The following is a 21,598-nucleotide window of genomic DNA, read 5'->3' as shown; positions in this document are numbered from 1 at the left end:
TTTACAACATTAGGAAATTGCTGCGGTGCTTCAGTGCAAACATACTGTCATTGAATCACTGTCTGCAGCCTGAGTGACCATTCATTTGATTAAATGTCAGTTTGTTTGTATGACAGTGATGTACTTTGGCTTTGGGTCAGGTCCAGTCAGTATAACTGAAGGCAATGGCCATAGAAGAGTTCCCCAAGCTAAGAACCAATGAGCTGACGTGATTTTTAGGTCAGATGTTATCATAGTTTCTGTCTGAAGTGTTCCTCCACTGCCACTCCCCTTTTTGATCTAATGAAGGAACATGTGACATATGTGTGGTCTCCTTTGTGCTTTTCAGAGTATCAAGGCCCTTCTGTGTAGTGCTCTGACTTTGGCTGCACCCTGTGTGAATAAGCTATTCTGGGGACAGAGTGTTGACAACAGGTACTGGGTTAATGGACCTGTAAATTGTTTTTCTAGAAAAGTTAACAAACATCAGGTCAGTTCCTGATCCAAAAGGAGACCCTGGCTTTACTTTGTACTGTTTTGGATGAGGTTCTCAATGAGCATCTTTTGGTGTTTCCTAAGGACTTGGTAGAAGGCTTCTTTGGAGGTATCACCATCTTTTACAATGTGGCTGAGGAGATTCCTCATCTTCTCTTGAGGGGTCTTGTGAGCTCTGATGTCAGCGTAAACTTCTTCGTCGATAAAATCTTTTTGTAGGAGGTCATCCAGAATCGGTGCGATGTTGCTCACTCTCTGGATCAGCTTGCTCCGGTGTTCATCCACAAAATGTTTTTGTCCTGAGAAAAAAAATATAGCGACTGATTGGAATCTTGCTGCATTGCTTTTATTTCATGCAAGAAAACATTTTTAATTCATTATACAGTGGTCCCCCGCTTATCACCGGAGTTAAGTTCTAAGAATAACCCGTGACAGGTGAAATCCGTGAAGTAGCCAGCTTTATTTTTTACATTATAGATGTTTTAAGGCTGTAAAACCCCTCACTACACACTTTATACACTTTTCTCAGAAAGGCATGAACATTTTCACACTTTTCTCTCTTGTTTAAACTCTCTCAAAGTTCAAACCTTTTGTAGTACAATAAGTCCAGTATTATAGAATGAAACCAGAGATCAAACCATGTTTTCAGGTCCAGAACATTGAATAAAGCAGCTGTGAGAGAATTCAGCATTAATGAATCAATGGTAAGAAAGTGGAGGAAGCAAGAAGAATGAGTTGAGTAAAGTTTGATTTATCTCACTGTTTTGTTTCGCTTAAAGTGCTTTATAATATGAAAAATATGGTAACTTCTACCTTCCTTTAGCATCTCCAGAAGTCCAACTTTTTGTGCGATGGTTAGCATCTTCCTCTGTCTTGTGGGTGCTACCAAACGTGCCTTTAACCGTGCAAAATGTTTCATGGACATTGTTTTGTTGGGGAGAAAACTAACAAACATACAGTGCAGCACTTCAGAGTCACACTGCTAGCGATCGAAGATTTATGTAAATTTGACAAGCTGAACGCTTCTGTACTGTAGAGGAGACACAGGATGAGGTTGATTGACAATGGTCTACAGCCAATCAGCATGCAGAACACAATGCGCTGTTTAAAAAAAAAAGCGTGCAAAATTGCAAAACAAAATCCACGAAACAGCGAGGCTACGAAAGGTGAACCATATGGCGTTATTTTTGTGCCACTATTCTGAGCACACGTAAAAAAAAGATTTGAGCGCACACAGTTTTGCATTTTGAGGAGAAATTTATTTTGAGCGAAGAAAAGCTAAATTTGAGTGAACAAAACTCATTGCTGCGTGTAAAAAATGTATTTCAGTGTTTGCTATTATCCACACACAACAGCAGCCCCTCCTGCTCAGTTTTTGAGCTCGTTCGCAATGTGTTGCTCGCGCTCTCAACATTTCTGTACACCGTTATATTTGTGCCACAAAACCAGCCAATCACAGACTTGGATGCAAAAAAATCTGATTGGCTGTTCTGGTCTCCAATCAGCTCGAAATGACGAAATGCAATATCCCAGAATGCATTTCGTCCAAAACTCAAACGAGGCAGTGGCAGAGGAACGCAGAGGGGCGGAGTTTGAAATATTACTCTGTCTGGGTCACAAAATAAACTTTTAAGATATTTTCATGCGAGAATGTTTCTGTGTAAACTTCAAATACCTGCTTGATTTATCAATACATCACATATTTGCATAAGTGCTCTAACGTTTCAGAGATGCCTGTTACCCACCAGCTGACCGGGTGGTCACTCGGGTTAAACATGATATATAAGGCTGAACTGACAAAAAAATCGTCCGACTACACAAAGAGACACATTGCGAGCGAGCGCAAATGCAAAAACTGAGCGAGAGGGGCTGCTATTGTGTGTGTGTGGATAATAGCAAACACTGAAATAAAATTTTTGCACGCAGCAATGAGTTTTGTTCACTCAAATTTAGCTTTTCTGCGCTCAAAATAAATTTCTCCTCAAAATGCAACACTTGCACCTGCAAATTTTTTTTACATGCGCTCAGAATAGTGTCACAAAAATAACACCATAGAGCCGCGTTATAGCGAGGGATCACTGTATTTCATTTTAATTTGAAAACAAAAAGAAATATTGAAGTAATCACTTGGTTTCTATGGTAATGAAACCAGAGAATTATTCTCACTTTATTTTAGTCTGGTAAAGTGACCAATCACATTCTTCTCTTGAGCTCCGCCCTTCAAACAATCTAACTGCTGCATATCCTGGTTTAATATGTGCGTTGAAGGACATGTCCTGGTCAAAAATGACTCCAAGGTTCCTCACAGCGTTACTGGAGGCCAAGGTAATGCCATCCAGAGGAAGAATCTGCTTAGATACCATATTTCTAACATGTTCAGGGCCGAGTACAATAAGCTCAGTTTGATCTGAATTAAGAAGCAGAAAGTTAGCGGTCATCTAAATTAGTGACATGTCATTTCTTCTCCAGTTTACGAGTTATTTGCTTTAAGATGCATGTTTGAGAATTATAGCAGGGAGTCAAGTCCTTCTGATTTGAGACTATTTTCCACAGGAGCTACAGTATTCTGACTCACATGCTACAGACAGAGGCCTGTACTGCAAATCAGAAAAAAACCTTTGAGAAATCATAACACGGGAGCCAGAATGTTCTTGCCCATTAAGAGTGGAGAAAGATTTCTGACCACAGTGGTATAAGTTTGACCTAATACTGCACATTAAACTGGAAAATATGTTTTTATTATCACCTTTGACCCCAAAAGCTTCTCTTCACACTTCAAGCTCACAGATTATCTGAAGAAGTCGCAACATGACATAAATAACACTTCAGTGTGAACTCACCTTTTTTCTTAGCTTTCTGTTTGTTCTCCTTCTTTTTGGGCTTCTCTGATAAAGCAGCCTGAGCAAACCAGAACAGTAACACAGAAGATCATTTACAATGTGTTTAAAGTTATTCAGCTTCATCAGTTTATCCTCCCAGTGATGGATGTGAACTACCAGAGATTTATTTATTTTTATTCATCCGATGGTTCATTAAGTGGTCCCCTTGGTTTATTAGTTTGCTTATTGTACTGGCTGAATGTATTGATCTGTTCACTTGTTATTTAATTAGTTTTCTCACTTCATCCATCTGTTCCCTTATATTCTACTAAGTATTTGAATAACAGTTGATTAATAAAGGAACTTTAAAGCCTACAGTCTGGAAATCGCAGCTACCTTGGTAGTTTTGGTGGCTCGAGTTGATTTCAGCGATGAAACTTTGTTCTCTGTCTTCTTCTTTTTGGGCATCACTGATCCAGCTGATTCAGTCTGAGGAAACCAGAAGCACAAAATGAGAACAGAAGATCATTTACACTGTAATTAAACACAGGATTATTTTGATGTACTGCAGGAGCCATGTGGTACAAAGAACCTGTGTTAAATAACATCTTAATAAACTGTTGGTTTGATTAAGCTTAATTAATTTAATTCTGACACTGATGGATGTAAACTATGATATGAAGTAAATACTTTGTCAGGTTGTTCTCATTATGTCGCCTTACCTTGTCCACCTTCCTTTTCCTTGAACTTGAGGAGACAGACTCTGAAGATAAAAATATGGAGAAACAGATCAGTCAGTTTATAAATGGACCTGTGATATTAGTCAGACCCAGTCAGACTGACTGAGGTGATTTTGAGGTGTAAATGTGTCGAAGGACAAACGCTGTTGCTTTCAAAATGTTTCATCCTCAGTATATCAGTGTCTGTCTGTCTGTCTGTCTGTCTCTCTCTCTCTCTCTATATATATATATATATATATATATATAAATTTTAATGATTTGTCATTTATTAAAATTATATATATATTTTAACTCAAAAGTATAGTTTTTAAATTTAATGTTGCTGAAACAACAAAGTAATAAATAAATAAATCTATCTGATGGAGGAATCCCTCATCTTTGGAAAAGAGAGTTTATTACAGAGAAATGGCTCTTTCAAAATAAAAGCTCTACTATACGCTTCTTCTGGGCTATATTCTCAGCAGCATATTAAACATATCAGGTCCCCATAAGGAGAATCCTGTGCTAACGGCTGTCTAAATGACTCGGGTAAAGTTTGTAGCATGCATGCTTGTTGTTTTTGTCTGCTTCCACTTGTCGTTGCACTAGGATGATGTCGGCGTAAATGTGCAGTCATATTCGTTGTGTTCCCACTAGTGCTGTCAGGTTAATCTCGTTGAAATGTCCTTAACGCCACAACACGGCAAATCTCCGTTAATGAGCTACCCCTGATCGTCCCGTGCATGGGGCTAGACAGCGTCAACACGTTAACGAGCTAACTGCGCTAACGCAGTAGTTCCCACCCATGTAATTGAGCATTGCGTGGCACATCCGACATACTGTTTTACTTCTGTCCATGACGCGCTTACCTTCAGGGTCATACGTCACATGAAAACCAAATTAGTTCCAAATGCCAGATCTGAATGAGGGTGGGGGAGGTTCAATTTGCCATGTTGCAACGAGCTTCTGTCTTGCTAGCTTGCCCTGCGGTCAGTGAATCTGCGTTCAACTACTCCGCCTAGGCTGCACTGTCGAGCGCAGATCCACTGAGCGCTCAACACAGACAGCATCTCAGAAGGAAAGTTAATAAAATAAATTAAAAATTCTGTATTGTTCGATACATATGCGTACCGAACCGAAAGCACTGTATCGAACGGTTCAATATCGATATGTATATACACTCAACAAAAATATAAACGCAACACCTGTGTTACTGCTCCCATTCCCCATGGGATGGACGTAGAGACCTAAAATTCATTCCAGATACACAATATAACCATCCCTCCCAAACAGTGGTCACAAATCAGTCCAAATGTGTGGTAGTGGGCACATCTGCTATATTGAGATAATCCATCCCACCTCACAGGTGTGCCACATCAGGATGCTGATCTGACATCATGAGTAGTGCACAGGTGTACCTCAGACTGCCCACAACAAAAGGCCAACTTTATTAAAGAAGGAGCATGATAACAGCACAAACACTCACAACAACTAAACAAAATGGCTTCCTTTTATACTCTACCTCTTCAGGTGAGCATCCGGAATAGCCCAAGTATGGGGGTTAACTAATCAAAATGAACACATAACCCTCCACACAAACACAAACATACAATAACATTAAAGCACATCACAAACATATACATATTTCCAACACATACTATAAACAAACCAATAACATAAGCTTCACCCATTTCTATCTAAATTAAAACCCTCTTTATCCATACTCCCTAACCTGGCACACTGGTCTGCTCCAAGAGCTCTTAAACAGGTGATTTAGCTGCTTTCACTCTTTTGCTCCACATCCTGCAAGAAGCAACTAGGACAGGTGAGTACCTTTACAAGTTCTCATTTCGCATATGTTTAGGTTATTGATAAATGATTAACTGCAAGCAGCTCTAACTTTGGCTCTTCTCCGACACAGGTAGGATGGCCAGTCCCACTGTCTCTTTTCTGTTACAAGCTGTCAATTTAATTGTATGTCAAATAACCTAATAAGACTCCATAAGAACTAATGTGTTTTCTTTATTACCGCATTTTAAATTCTCAATCCAACAATTTATTATTAACCATACCAACCAGGTAATGGAACCCCTGGTCTCCATTACATTTCCTCCCCCCTTCTCCTTAGACTACTGTACTTCAATCTTCATACATGCGTGAAAGACAGTCTGCAACACAGTTAGATTTGCCTGGACGATACCGCACTGTGAAATCATAGGGTTGCAATGACAAATACCATCTCGCAACACGCATGTTAGTCTCCTTCATCTTGTGCAGCCACTGAAGGGCACGATGGTCTGTCTCCAGGGTGAAATGTCTGCCTAGAAGATGGTACCTCAGTGACTCCACCGCCCACTTCATAGCAAGACACTCCTTTTCCACGGTGGAGTATCTAGACTCTCTGTCCTGAAGCTTTCTGCTGAGGAAAACAACCGGGCGCCTCACTCCCTCCACCTCCTGAAGCAGCACGGCCCCTAAGCCTACTCCAGAAGCATCTGTCTGCAGTGTGAAAGGCTGAGCAAAATCCAGGCTGTGTAGAACAGAATCACTTGTGATGGCTGACTTAAGGTCAATGAAAGCTCTGTCACAGTCTTTTGTCCACTTGACCTTATTCGGCGCCGACGCTTTTGTCAAATCCGTGAGAGGTGCTGCCCTCTCTGCAAAGTGGGGGATGAATTTACTGTACCAGCCCACTAAGCCTATAAATGCCCGCACCTTCTTCTTGGTTGTAGGAACTGGATATGCATGGATTGCCTCCATTTTCCCCACCTGAGGCTTCACCTGTCCATGTCCAACCACATATCCAAGGTACTCCACCTGCCTCTGTGCGATCTTACACTTGTGAGGATTGATAGTAAGACCAGCAGATTTGATTAGCTTTAGAACGCGTTGCAGGTGAGCCACATGCTGCTCCCAGGTCTGACTAAATATCACAACATCATCTAGGTATGCTGCAGCAAAGTCTGACACATCCCTCAAGACCTGGTCCATCAGCCGCTGAAACGTTGCTGGTGCCCCTTGGAGACCAAACGGCATCACCCTGAACTGAAACAGCCCAAACGGGGTTTTGAAGGCCGTCAGTTCCTTTGCCTCTGGAGCTAGGGCCACCTGCCAGTAGCCCTTGCTTAGATCAAGAGTGGTAATGAACTTACTTCTCCCCACCCTTTCCAAGAGCTCATCAATACGAGGCATTGGGTAGGGGTCAAACTTTGAGACAGAGTTGAGATATCTCAAGTCAATGCAAAACCTCAATGTTCCATCCTTTTTCGGGACCAGAACAATTGGGCTGCACCATTCACTCACTGATGTTTCAATTATCCCAAGTGACAACATTAGGTCAATTTCTTTCTTCAGCTGTGAAACCAGGCGTTCAGGAATCCTATAGAATTTTCTACGGGGTGGAGCATTATCCCTCAAGTGGACTTTGTGTTGTACCAGTTTTGTAAAACCAGGTTTTTCCTGGAACAAATTTGGATCCAGAAGAGCCCTTAAATCTCCCTGCTGGGAGGGCTTAAGATGGGCCAGTGACACTAAACATGGCCCTGATTTGCCTGTGGGGAAAAAACTGTTCTCCCTCCTCTTCGTCCTTGACTACCCGAACAAGACAATGCTGTTTTACCTGCTGCATGGACTGCATTGGCGGTTGCTGCTGCTGCGTGAATTCTTTTAACAGATTAATATGGAAGACCTGATGTTTCTTCCTTCTGTCAGGCATGTACAGCTCATAGTTAACATTGCCAAGACGTTTTGTAACTTTATAGGGGCCTTGCCACCTGGCTAGCAGTTTGCTGTCTGTCGTAGGAAGCAACAGCAACACATGCTGTCCTGGTTGGAACGTCCTTTCCCTGGCCTTCTTATCATACCAGGTTTTCTGCTCGTTTTGAGCCACTTTCATGTTTTGCTGTGCCAGTATTGTCATTTGTTCTAGTCTCTCATTTTCAGCACATAAGCTATTACATTATCTCCATCAGGCTCTGGATTCTCCCATTGTTATTTCAGCAGGTCGAGTGGACCTCTCACTTGACGGCCATAAAGCAGTTCAAATGGTGAAAATCCTGTAGAGGCCTGTGGCACTTCGCGATAGGCAAACAACAAGTAAGGCAGCCACTGATCCCAGTCTGAGCCAGTCTCTGTTACAAATTTGCGCAGCATGTTCTTTAGTGTCTGGTTAAAACGCTCTACTAGTCCATCTGACTGGGGGTGGTAAGGGGTGGTTTTAATACCTTTTATGCCAAGTAATCTATATACCTGCTGTAGAAATTTAGACTGGAAATTTGTGCCACAGTCTGTCAGGACCTCTTTAGCTATACCAACTCTAGAAAACAACTGCAGGAGACAATTGGCAACCTGTCTCGCTTTCACTGATCTTAGGGGGAAAGCTTCAGGATAACGAGTGGCATAATCACAAATGACCAAGATGTAACGATTACCTGATGAGCTTCTTTCAAGGGGCCCCACTACATCCATTCCTATTCTTTCGAAAGGTGTATCTATGACAGGCAATGGCTGAAGATGGGCACGGGCCACTCCTTTATTTAGGGTGAGCTGACATATCTGACACGACTTACAAAACTGCTGTAGTTGAGTGTACATGCCAGGCCAGACAAAACGGCTTGCAATCCTATGTAAAGATTTCTGAAAACCAAGATGGCCTGCCCAAGGTACAGAATGACCAAGTTCCATGACTTTGTTTCTTAGTGCCTGTGGTAATGCTATGGCTTCAGTCTTGCCTTTACACTCATAAAGGACACCATTTCTCAGCACATAGGTTGCATCTGCCAACACATCTACTTTCCCTTGCATCTGTCCATCAACCTCAGACACCTTATCAAACCAGGATTTTAATGATGGATCTGCCTGTTGAAGTGAAGAGATATCTGGTGGGATATCAAGTTCCAGAGGGAGGTTGGGGCTCTGGTCTACACCCTCTAACCTAGATGAACCCCTAAATTTTTCTCTTCGTCTTTGCGCTCGAGATTTAGCTGGTTTTGCTGGGCTTACTTCTAATTCTTCATCATAGAAAGGTAGCTCTTTTAACGGGTCATTTGCACTCTGAGCTCTTGTGGTGATCAAACTGGGGATTGCACTTTCTGGCTGTGCCTGCAGAACAATGTCTTGCTTCTGTAAGTTGTGGTCTTGATCTACCTGAACTGTATGTGAATGTCCCGGAACTTCATTAGACACCAGATCTAACAGTGTAGGTATATCTAAGCCCAATATCACTGCATATGGTAGTCTGGGTGCTAAAGCCACTGGCAGGAGAAATGTCTGGCCACCTACAGTCAAATACACCTCAGCCATGGGATAATCCTTCTCATCACCATGTACACAGCTTATTTTAGTCCTTGTGTCACTCCATAGCTCTCTTGGTACTAAACTAGCCAAAACCACTGACTGAAAGCTCCCTGTATCTAGGAGTGCTTCTTCACGCTGACCATTAACAAGTACAGGTGCTGTTCTTACTGCTTCATGATCAGGACCTGGCAATGTGGGTCTGGGGGCTGAGCACAAAAGGGATGGCCTACTTTGTGTTGTTGCTGGGCAGGTATACTGAGTGTGGCCTATCTGGTTACAGTGATAACATCTAACATCTGATTTTGAACCTGAATGTGACTTTTTAGTGTTGTTACTTTTACCAGAAACAAAATGTCTGCTTCCAGGATAACTTCTGGGTGGCTGTAGCTCAGGTGGCAGAGCAGGTCAGCCACTAATCAGAAGGTCGGTGGTTCGATCCCAGGCTGCCTCCTGGCTGCATGCCAAATATCCTTGGGCAAGATACTAACCCCGTGTTTGCCTACTGGTGGTGGTCAGAGGGCCCGGTGGCGCCAGTGTCCGGCAGCCTCGCCTCCGTCAGTGCGCCCCAGGGTGGCTGTGGCTACAATGTAGCTTGCCATCGCCAGTGTGTGAATGTGTGTGTGAATGGGTGGATGACTGAATGTAGTGTAAAGCGCTTTGGGGTCCTTAGGGACTAGAAAAGCGCTATACAAATGCAGGCCATTTACCATTTACCATTTCTACTCTGGCCTATACCACCACTCCTTACACCCCCATCAGACTTACTTTGTCCAGTCATGAAGCTGTCCCGGCCAAAGGTGGTTCCTCTCGATCCTGTTCTGGCAGAGATGAAGATTCCCGCTAGCTGTGAAGCCTCCTCTGCAGATTTGGGGGCACGTTCCCTGATCCACACCTCCAGATCTGGGTGGACCATCCTCAGAAACTGCTCCAAGATCATCAGTTCAGAAATGTCTTTCACTGTAGATTTTTCAGGTTTCGCCCATTTGTAAAACATATCTTTTAATCGCACATAAAGTTCTCTTGGAGTTTCACCTGGGTGCATATCCAGGGCTCGAAATCTTCTTCTGTATGTGTCAGCAGTTATTTCGTATTTAGCAAGAATGGCATCTTTTACTTTATCATAGACTTCTGAATCAGCAATGTCCATATGCACATAAGCACTACGTGCTTTTCCAGTGAGCAGAGGTACGAGTCGAACAGCCCATTCTTCTCTCGGCCAACGGCAAACTTGAGCCATTCTCTCAAAAGTAGTGAGAAAATGCTCAATATCATCATCTGGAGTGAGTGGCAACAACTTGGGATCTCTCTGGTGAAATGGTTCCTGTCTTGGCAGAGACCACATCTGCTGACCAGTCAGACTAGGCCCCTCATCAGGTTCATTTCCCTCCTCGATTTGGTTGTCCTCTTGTTCCTGCTGCTGTTCTGTCATTTCTTTTACTTGAACTTGCATTTGCTGAAACTGATGTTGCATACTTTTCCATCTTTGTTCTTGTCGGGCTGATTCTCTGTCCATTCTCTGGTCTCTTGTTGCTTGAGACTGCATCAATGATTTCACCAGAGCTGTCAGTTCATCCAGTCTATCGCCAGGTTTAGCTCCTGCTTTAGCCACTGGATCAGCTGTAGAACCTTCACCATCCTCTGCCACTTCATTACAGTCATTCTTCTTTCCACTTCTCGTCATCATATTTACCTCATTCATTAGAGGCAGCACTCCTGACACTAGTGATGTGACGTTCTGTATCGAGGCTTCGAAGCGTGTGTAATGGAGTAATGGAGGGGGCGTTTTCCGCGAAGCGCGTATCGAGGCTTGCTTCATTTATGGGAGGAGCTGAAAATGATGACGTCCGAAGCCTCGCTGCCTGGCTGTACCACGTGACTGGTTCAGGAAGCGGTTCGAACTTTGCCGCAAATAATCATTTTCCACACTGCCAGTATAAATATACACAGTACACTGCATCACTACACTATAGGTGTTTTACACACTCCTTTTGTTGTTGACATTTACAGGCTGTGTGCAAAATGCCACACTCTTCAAATTCATGCCAGCTATTATTTTTACGTCCAGTAGGTGTCCTGCTAGAGCAAATGAAGCTTCAGGAAGCTTCGCGTTGGGGTGAACCAATGGTCCCGCCTTCGCCATTGGCTGCGGCTCGGTTCACACTGGCACGGCTGCGGCTCGGTTCACACTGGCACCGGCTGGCACGTGCCTGCACCGGCTGGCACGTGCCGGCACCGGCTGGCCCTCCTTGGGCTCTCGCACTCTGGGGCCTCTGGATGTCTGGAGTCTAGATCTCCTCCATGCCTGCTTCATGCCCTGGGGGACGGGGCTATGGCTCTCTACATCCTCTAGCAGACCATTATATGGGGAAACCTTTTGAATACAAGCGCACTGATCCACACAGGTGTGCACACGGGTGTTCACTGTTCGTAGACATAAACTATACCTTTATTGGCTGCTATTTCCAAGCACATTATGCGCTGTCGGTCTTGCTTGCTACACAACAACATTCAATATTTATTATTTACTGCTGTTTACACTTAGCCAGAGTAACGTGATGGTGTTGTGTTTAGTATGTTGCTCTGTTGTTTTTGCTTGTTTTCTCTTTTTTTCTCAACAGGTGATCCAGGAGATTTTTTTTCTTCTTTCTCTTTTTAAGTGCCCTTTCTCACTGTCCCTCTCCCCTTCTGTTTTTCTTTTCCTTCCTCTTTCTCTCTCCCTTTCCCATCCCTCAGTCATGTCTGTCCCGTCTGTAACAACTGAAAATAAAATAAAATAAATAATAACAACAAAGGTTGATCAAATGGACCAATACGGCAATGCCACGATGATCCATTTGGCAAAGTAAATCCATTGGGTCTCCTTGTTGGTCTTCAGACAACAATTCTGACAGCTAAAGAACCAAATGGGACAGGCCAAAAAAAAAGAATACGATTACACGCACTATTTGGCAGCCCATAAGATGTACTTGAAAATTGACTTTTTTTTAAATGAATATTACAGATTGACTCTGTGTCCTGCATAGTAAAATAGGAAGAGCAGACATATCTCACCATAATGCTATTTAACTATATGCCTATACCAGTGTTTTCCAACCACTGAGGGCCACGAGAAATGATCAGGTGTGCTGTGGAAGATTTTCTGGTTCCACCTGATTGGTACTCTAAGCAACTGGCGTGAGTAATGGGCAGAACAATTACATTCTCTTCCAATAGAGGGCAGTACAACTACCTGCTCTAATTAAACAGGTTGCCAGTTGCCAGTAAAACAGATGAAGAAGAAATTACATAATCATCATCCAATTAACAAAGAAATAAATTATGACCCCCAGTAAAATCCAAAATGTATTTCTAGAATACAATGAAACTCTATACAACCAGGCTGATTAGGTGGGTGAAAGAGTAAAGATAGATTACTTAGCTAAACTAGACCTCCCCTCTGTAGGAACCTTTCAAAATGACACCTTAACTTCACCAATCACTAAAGAACTATACAAGGCTATTAGTAGACTGAAAACAAAAATCCAGGGAGCAATGGCTACTCAAATGAATGAACTTTAAAGAACAGCTAGCTCTCCGTTACTGGATTCATTCAGCTGGACACTTATAAAGGCCTCACTCATTGAAAGAGGCTGTAATATCAATATTACGAAAAGAAGGCAAGAATAAGGAGTATTGTGAATCGAATCAGCCAATCTCTATCTTAAAATATAGAGAATAAACTATTTACGTCAATAGTTACTAGAAGATTGGAACTCAATCTTAATCCCTGGCCTAATAGATGAAGGCCAAACAGGATTTATTAAGGGTTGACAGACACAGGACAACATAAGACACACATTACACTGTGGTGTAATTGCATTGCACAGTAAATGTTAATAGAGCCAGTCAGTGTAGTTTACACTGACTGACGGCAGCTAGAGGTTGACACCGGTGGGTTTGACCAAAAATGGAATGTTATGTTGAACAGAGTAAAAACAACGAAATAAAGAGTTGGTTATAATTCATACACTGGACCCGCGTATAATTAATAACATGACATGGTGTCAGAAGTTCTGTACAGATCCATACAACCTCAAGAGAACAAACCTGTATCTTTCGGAGTTCACGGAAAACGATAGGGAGAATATGGTGGATAAAACTGCACAGAGAGCGCCGGCGGGGTCAAGCGTGACATTCAGCATACAGCCACCAGAGCCCTTCGACTTTTCAAAGCCGCAGGAGTAATCCAAATGGATACGGAGGTTCGAAAGATTCCGTCTCGCCAGTAATTTGAACGTGGGTTTGGAAGAAAACCAAGTGAACACATTAATTTACTGCATGAGAGATGAGGCGGACGATGTGCTTCGCGGTCTGCGTCTAACAGTCTAGCAAAGGAGAATGTATGTGGGGGTACGTGATGGATTCCAAGCTTTTTTCATTGTGAAGAAAAATGTGATTTACAAATGTACCAAATTCAACATGCAGGGACAGGGAGAGTGGATGCTTTTGTGGCTGCACTGTATGGTAAAAATGGTAAAATGGCCTGCAGTCCCTGTGGACCCCAAAGCGCTTTTACACTACATTCAGTCATCCACCCATTCACATTCACACACTGGTGATGGCAAGCTACATTGTAGCCACCGGGCCCTCTGACCACCACCAGTAGGCAACGGGTGAAGACTGTCGGAGTCGGGGCTCGAACCGGCAACCTTCTGATTAAAAGACGAACTGCCAACTCTTGAGCCACGATCGACCCCATGCATGTATGCATGAGCGGAACACTGCAACTATGGAGTGGTAGATAGAGTGCACACTCGTAAGCCTACTAGAATCAAACTCCTCCAGACTGATAGTCATCAAGCTAAAACACTTGGGTTCCAGGAAGATGGCAAGAAAGGGGCAACGTGTCATAAATGTGGCGGCGCTCCATCCCATTCAAAGCAAGATTGTCCAGCACATGAAGTAAAATGCCATGCATGTGGGGAAAGGGGACATTACAGGCACGTATGCAGGGCACCCAAAACCATGCATGAGGTTGAAGAGGACGAACATGGTTTGTTCCTAGCTAGGGTTAAGTGTTGTTAAGGTTCAAAATATTGGGGATGGAGACAAGAGAAAAAAACCACAATAACAACACTGGTCCGGCCGGGTTGAGTCAAACGATGATTTAATGATCGAGATGGACACTGATGCAGACAGCCTCAAAATCTCAAAATGGTGGAGCATTGCTCAAACTTTTATAACCTCTGGTGCCTCCACCTTATCATAAAAAGCCTAAACATTCACATGCTCTCTCTCACACAGCGCCTGAGCTACGACCTTGGCTCCCTGTTTATCTGCTCCTGCTGAAATGGGGCAGAAAACTCCAGTACACTCTGTTCTCTTCTACTCAGACAAATTAGACAATAACCTTCTGTGAACAGTATTTCTTATAACTCAGCAATATAATGCATCATAAAACAATATCATTCATTCACAACAAGTCAGCAATTTAATGTAATGCAAATCAGTTTAACTAATGCAATAGTTATCAGCTTCTTCTAATTCAGGAGAATAATGCAAACTAAAACTACATAATAATTCACAATCTTTAATTCGGGGTATAACATGGCATAAAATAATATCATAATTTTACAATTCCCCCTGATGAGGTCATTAGAATAATGACCTCACAAACACCCTGTAGCCCAGTGTGGCTGGGTTCATCTCTTCTCACTCCTGAGGTCCTTTGTCCCCCTGAGGGGCGAACCATATGTGGGATGACCTCTGTGTTTGCGCAAGTCAGGTGCAAGACAAACTATTACTACAAGGATAGCAGGTCCAGATGACACTCCCCTGTTCTCCCACAGCTTTATTTGGTGTTCCCTGATACCATTCAGACGTAGACTAGAACCTCTGTCCGAAGAGCTCTTAACCTTTATTTTATTGCTGCAGCTACCAGTGTCGTCCAGTTGGGTGATCCTCTGCTCTTAATTCTTCAACCTCAGGGGTTAGACAACCCTTCAGTCGTAACACAGATCAGGGGATTATTCTGCTCCGATTTCAAACAACGATCTGTGTATTCTCCAGAAAAAGGAACAGGAAGGTGTCCCCTTTTTGCCCAAAAGCCTCTCGAACTTCGTTGGTCTGGTGTTCTCGGATTTCCGCCAACCCCTTCATGGTTATTGCTGTGTTTATGGGATCCATCCTTTTGTGGTGACTAGCTGGAGCCCAAACGCCATGACCCTTGGACCCAGTTGATGTCTCGGCAGTCACTGTGTCTGACTCTGCTACGGAGGATCCTCGCATCTCTGTGACCTCGTCTGGTGTCTGTTCCTTTCTCTGTAAGAGACAGAAAACCAAAACACCTCTCTTCCTAACCCTAATAATCTAATGTTCTTATCTACTGACCTTCTAGTGATTCAGAATTGGTCTAAACATTCAGAATGTCCCAGGGACTTATTCTAATCATATCTTATGTGTGTGTAAGCAGTGTTTGCATTTAGCCCTCTGCACTCAAGGCATTTCTTACACTTTATCAGTCTGGACCATCACGCCGAACGAAGCTTATGACCTTCAAAAGGCCGAGTGCCAACTCGTTATAAGCACATTTGCAAGGTGTGTCTAAAAATTATTGAAACCCCTCTTTTTAACAAAAGACAAAAAATTAACAAATCTTCTAAACGCTATTCAGTTCATTTCAATGAGTAATGATTAAACATGAAAGTGATAGTTTATGCTTTTTCACTGATTCTCTAAAAGGTCCGTCTTCTTGGACCGCTATTAGCTTAAGCTTTACCATTCCTAGATTATTAAAGACACAAATGAAGTTATAAAATGTTCAAATAATCCTTGTTTGATGTTAAAGCTCAACTTTCCCCCCCTTTTTTGACACATTCCAATGTGTCAAATCAACGGAGCTAGAACATTCAAAAAAAAGTTAGGCAGCTACAAAGTTTCCCAGACTCTTAAGGTGATCCGCGTGTAACGTTCTGACTCAGGTATTTAATATTTTAATAAATCTCGTTTAATTAACTGCCACTATTTAAACTAACCTTAAAGACATAATTTAAGAAAAGATCACAAAAAATAACATGATATCAATGTTTTGTAAGCGCGTGCGGCCCTCCATGCTCGAAGCCTTTTCCCTCAATAGATCAGTCAGACATTCGCGCTGACTGTAGCTTTTAACCCTTATTAACTTGAGCACAACTCTACAATGAGCAACAAGTTGCAATATGTATAAAAATGATCATGGTTACACCTGCAATGAAAAATTATATCATTATCCTAACACCTGTAAATAGAAGATTCATCAGAGGTTATAACAATCACAGGAACACAGATGTTAGTATAAGGTCAAAAGCTTCAATAAATGATCATCGATGCAATGCTTGTTGCATGATTCTCATACAATAATAATGCTGACATTAAAATAACAGTATAACACCCCCTTTTGTCCCGTTTCACTTGACACCTAAATGTTTATAAATGCCTCTTTAATTCTTGATTTTATTTCCCCCTGTTCTCCCCTTACTGACCACAGCAGGGGGATCTTAGTTTCAAATCAGCCATGAATCCAGCTCACCTGATTCATCAGTGAGCTCCACCATCACTGGCGTCTGACAGGGTGGCGCTGCATACTCTTCCTTTAATGTCACTATTTTCAACCTGTTAATTAGAGTGCTTAAACCTGAAGTCGACTACGTCCACAACAAGTCAATACAGCTGTAAATGAGGCCAATTATCAATCTATTACCAATCAATAACAACAGATAACTTCTATTTTATGCATGCTTTTAATCAACCACTCACCCAGAGGATCTCCAATCCCAGGAAATGCCTTCTCCTCCTTTAATGAGTCTGTCCTCCTTCCATGCCCTGGTAACTGGTCCATCCAGAGCCATATGATCTCAAATATACATACGACAAGCCAAACCACACCTTGGTCACACCAACCCCCTTTCCACCCGCAAGATGTCCAATGCCATCCTAGTATGGACTGTCAAAAGTGGCTTTAACGCTGACTGTTCTGACAATCCATTTTATAACGTTCCTGGTCAGATTTGCCAATCTCTGCACCAGGGTTTTAAACGTTTCGCCATTTTCATTAGGTTTTATCTTTTATTTAGTTTCGACTCCAGATTTTCAATTTTTTTTTTTTTGCCAGTTGTAATTAGTTTTTACCAATTCTTTGCTAGTTTAGTGTAGTTTTTATTTTCTGAAAATCCTTAGTTTCAATTTAGTTCTATTTGTGTTTTACAAAAGTTAAGTGTAACAAAATCTCAGTTGCATCATATCAGTCATGCTCTTCTGATTATCCTTGGGTGTTGAGACTAATAACTATTAACTCTTGCCGCACCGAGTGGTCCTAATTTTGGTTAAAGTTAATTGATAACCTTTTGAAGGCGATTGTTTCACACCTTTATTTAGATGTCCCAGTCCTGTTATCTCGGGATACATCACGCTGCCTTATCTGGGGTTAGCTGTTTTCTTGGAATGCGAGTTAAGTGGGTGAGCTCTTCAACGAGGGGGAGCGTGCTCCCCCTGATGAGGTCTTCTAGGTAAGCTAGGTTAACCTTCTTGTGTGAGCTTTTCAAGTGCACTTTTAAGGTTTGTGGGATTTTTTGTTTTATAAATGTCCCTCAAGACCCCCTGATGACCCAGTAATTCATTTTTGCGCACTGTAGTACACATTTAGTTTTTTGCTTGTAGCTCTCATACTCTACTTGCCACTCCTCTAAGTCCTGATGTTTCTTAGAGAGGACAACAGTACCTTTAAAATTATGTCACATGTGTGGGGGTGTGGCCTTGCCAATTGTTTTTCCCACCTTTTCAAAATGGCTGGCGTGCCCACAAGCACATTTTATGGAAGAGAGAAAGGTAAGCTTGATATTTACAATTAAAATGTTTTGTTAAACTCAGATTCTTATTTTATTCAAAAAATAAACATCTAGTAAATAATTTCAGGGGTCTTTAAGAATTAGGCTCATTTACTTTCACAGGGAACATGACTAATTTATTAATGTGTGCTCTACACATTGGGACTTTATATTTATATTTATTTCACTTTTTCCTAATACCCAACTTTTGACAAAGGCGGAGAGAATTCTTAACACAATTATTAAGGAAGATTCAAACATAGATTTTTCAAAATATGAGAGGGTCAGGACCCACTAAAAGCCACAGAGAAGATTATCGAGATGCAGTGGCAGATGTAATAGAGAAAGACACAGGGCCACCTGAAATCTGTCGTCCTATCTGGTGCAAAACCAACATGTAGTAGAATCTGGAATTTTGATTTTGAGTTAAAAATAAAATATGGGTAAAATGCAGAAATCTTTTCCAGTAAAGTAAAAAAAAAAATAAGTGTCGCAATTATAGTTGAATCCATAACACCTAATTGTTTCTACGAGATCACGTCGTTGCTGAAAGTTATCAGTGATCTCAATGTGTGAAAGGAACTCACAGTATCTGGAGTTTAAGCTCCTCTTGGCTGAGAAACCTGGGACAAACATGTGAACAAGACCTGAATAATACCAGTAATGAAGACTTCTCTCCAAAGATCAATAAAGGGAAGCCCCAATCTGATGAGAGTCTAGCAAAATATGGTTCACTCCACTTGCCTGAAATGGTTAGCAGTCCAAGGCATTTCAGTTGTAGAATGATTGGGTACAACAATGAAACAGATGTGAGATGAGGGAAGTGCCAAATGTTCCTTTGTGTCTCCAAATAAAATCAGTACTTACTCAGATATCCTAAATAAATTGACTTTTGTGAAATAGACAGTTCAGTGCCATCACTTATTCCTAAACCAATAGTTTACAGCTAGTGAAGTGTCAGTGACTTCTGGGTTGGTCCCTGATCTTCATCTTATGAGATTGTTATTTTAATAACACTTGATTCATTTAAAAAAAAAAAAAAAGAAAAAAAAGAAAAAACGAAAATATTTTCTCCCTGTTTTTTCTTATTCTCTGGGTCTCAGGAGGACATTACGTCCCTCTCCACTACAAGACTCTTGTTATGTCTACAAAACAGTCATATTAAAATCATCCTCAATTCTATTCTGGCGCTGTCTCCCGACTTTTCCTGACCTGATTCTGCGCGTGAACGGAGCAGCAACACAGACGACTCGACTAACGTACTACCTTAATTTCACTATAGCAGGGCACGCACACATCAATGCAACCAAAAACATTTTGCTATAAATCTAGTTAATTTCAGTTAGTTTTGTGAACATTCAGTACAGTTTTAGTTAGTATTCCTTTTTGTTTTGATTTTATTACCGTTAACGCAAATTCTTTCCACTTCTACTTTTCGTTATTTCATTTGTTGTCTTTAATAATAATAATCTCCTCTGCACCCTTGAATAAACACCATTAACATGATCAACCTTTTGCTGCTTGTTTTTTCACCATCTTATTGAATCAAATACTTCATGCTTATGTGGTTTACGACATTATATTTATCTAAATCTCCACTTTGTGTCTAAATGTTTTAAGAATTTTTCGAGGGTCAAATTTTTAGAATTCGACCATAAGTGAAAGTTATGGCGTTATCACCCCCTTTGGGGATTACCTTTTTCCAGTTTTGATGATATTCCTCCCCGTTCTTTATTTTTTGCAAGTACCCCTCTTCGGTGGCGAGAAACTGTTGGTGTGATCAAGCGGGTGCTGTAAAAACAAAAGCTCAGGACAGAACAGTCACCAGTCATGTACTGCTGAAATGGGGCAGAAAACTCCAGTACACTCTGTTCTCTTCTACTCAGACAAATTAGACAATAACCTTCTGCGAACAGTATTTCTTATAACTCAGCAGTATAATGCATCATAAAACAATATCATTCATTCACAACAAGTCAGCAATTTAATGTAATGCAAATCAGTTTAACTAATGCAATAGTTATCAGCTTCTTCTAATTCAGGAGAATAATGCAAACTAAAACTACATAATTCACAATCTTTAATTAGGGGTATAACATGGCATAAAATAATATCATAATTTTACAGTGTGAAGGTGAACCGTGGAGTCTCGACTTAAGCATAAATAACAAGAATGGGTCATTTAAAATTGATACATGTGACAGTCCTACCCTTTAAAGTGTTTAAGGAACTCTACAGGGACAACCATTCTGTCACGGCGAGTGAGATGAGCCGTGTGGAAAATAAAGGAGCATCCAAACGCAGGCACTTGTACAGGTGTGAGGGTGGTTTATTAAACACAAAAAGGAAATGGACAAACGGCGAACGGAGCAATGACTAAACTAAACTGGGAACAAACTAACTACAGAACACGAACCTGGACATGAATGAGAGCGGGCGGAAACAGATGATGGTTGACTGCAGGGAAACACACAGATGAAGCAGGGTGGAAACACAGACGGACCAGCAACTACAATGACAGAGGACACGACTTAAATACACACAGAAACACAGGGGAATTACACACAGGTGGTGGACACAGCTGGGAATAATCAACAAGACGAGACGAAGGTAAAACTGAACACACTCACATGAGACGCAGACCTTCACAATAAAACAGGAGATGAGAACACCACACCAAGACGCAGACCTGACACTGAGACAGACAGAATGACACATGGAACCTGAACTAAAAGTGAGATTCAACCGAGAACAAATCCTTAAACATGAATAAACAGAAACAGAGAATTCTAATAATAATACTCATAGAGCCCAAAAACACAACAAACATTCAAAAATAAACTAATCAATCAAAACTCAAAATACTGGGTCGAAACTGACCCAGAACCGTGACACATCCCCCCAGTCTCCACAAACCAACAAAGGCTTTGCTGGGTCCCAGGTGGAGTCTGTTGGATGTCGTTGGTGTCAGTGAGCTTGCACTGAGGAAGGGAGACAAAGAAACATTAGAAGATGTCTTCGTCATCAGACACCTGCACACTGCAACGCTGGGGGGATACCTGCCATTAGCAAGCTGGAGCTTGTCTGGAGAGCATAACTATAGAGAAACTCAAAACGTGCTACCCAAAGCTATACAGTGGTCTCGGAGAAGTATGTCAGCCATACGGCATTAAACTGAAGCATGGAGCTCAACCTTTTTCCTTAAAGACACCACAGAGGATCCCGTTACCTCTGATCGATAAGGTTAAGGAGGAGCTGGCCTGTATGGATTGGTGCTCAGGCATGGTGGTACCAAAGAGACAGAAGCCGTGTGCATATGTCTTGACCTTTGTAGGAATGTTTAGCTTATTTTAGAGTTTAGAAATGTGTTATCATAGAATGTAGAATTATTGTAGAGACACTGTTTGTAGAGTAATAAAGGCCTCATTGTGTTGTGAATTTAGCAGTAGAT

The 21,598-nt window shown here is 41.7% G+C and overlaps 1 protein-coding gene across 3 annotated transcripts in view; it reads right to left on the bottom strand.

Moving 5' to 3' along the window:
• Positions 1-21,598, bottom strand: part of LOC113030320 (uncharacterized) — a 63,090-nt gene continuing 41,492 nt past the window's right edge. For 2 of the 3 annotated variants that reach the window (XM_026181669.1, XM_026181668.1), the window contains 4 exons: positions 4,016-4,056; positions 3,690-3,782; positions 3,315-3,372; positions 1-773 (listed from right to left, as the gene is read on the bottom strand). In XM_026181669.1, coding sequence (XP_026037454.1) covers positions 502-773; positions 3,315-3,372; positions 3,690-3,782; positions 4,016-4,056 — 464 coding nt within the window. In that variant the 3' untranslated portion in view covers positions 1-501. The remainder of the gene's footprint in view (positions 774-3,314; positions 3,373-3,689; positions 3,783-4,015; positions 4,057-21,598) is intronic. The other variant, XM_026181670.1, reaches the window with a different exon arrangement.

This window comes from Astatotilapia calliptera, chromosome 10 (assembly GCF_900246225.1).
Source record: "Astatotilapia calliptera chromosome 10, fAstCal1.2, whole genome shotgun sequence".
NCBI classification, from domain to species: Eukaryota; Metazoa; Chordata; class Actinopteri; order Cichliformes; family Cichlidae; genus Astatotilapia; species Astatotilapia calliptera.
This window is presented reverse-complemented; position numbering and strand designations above follow the sequence as displayed.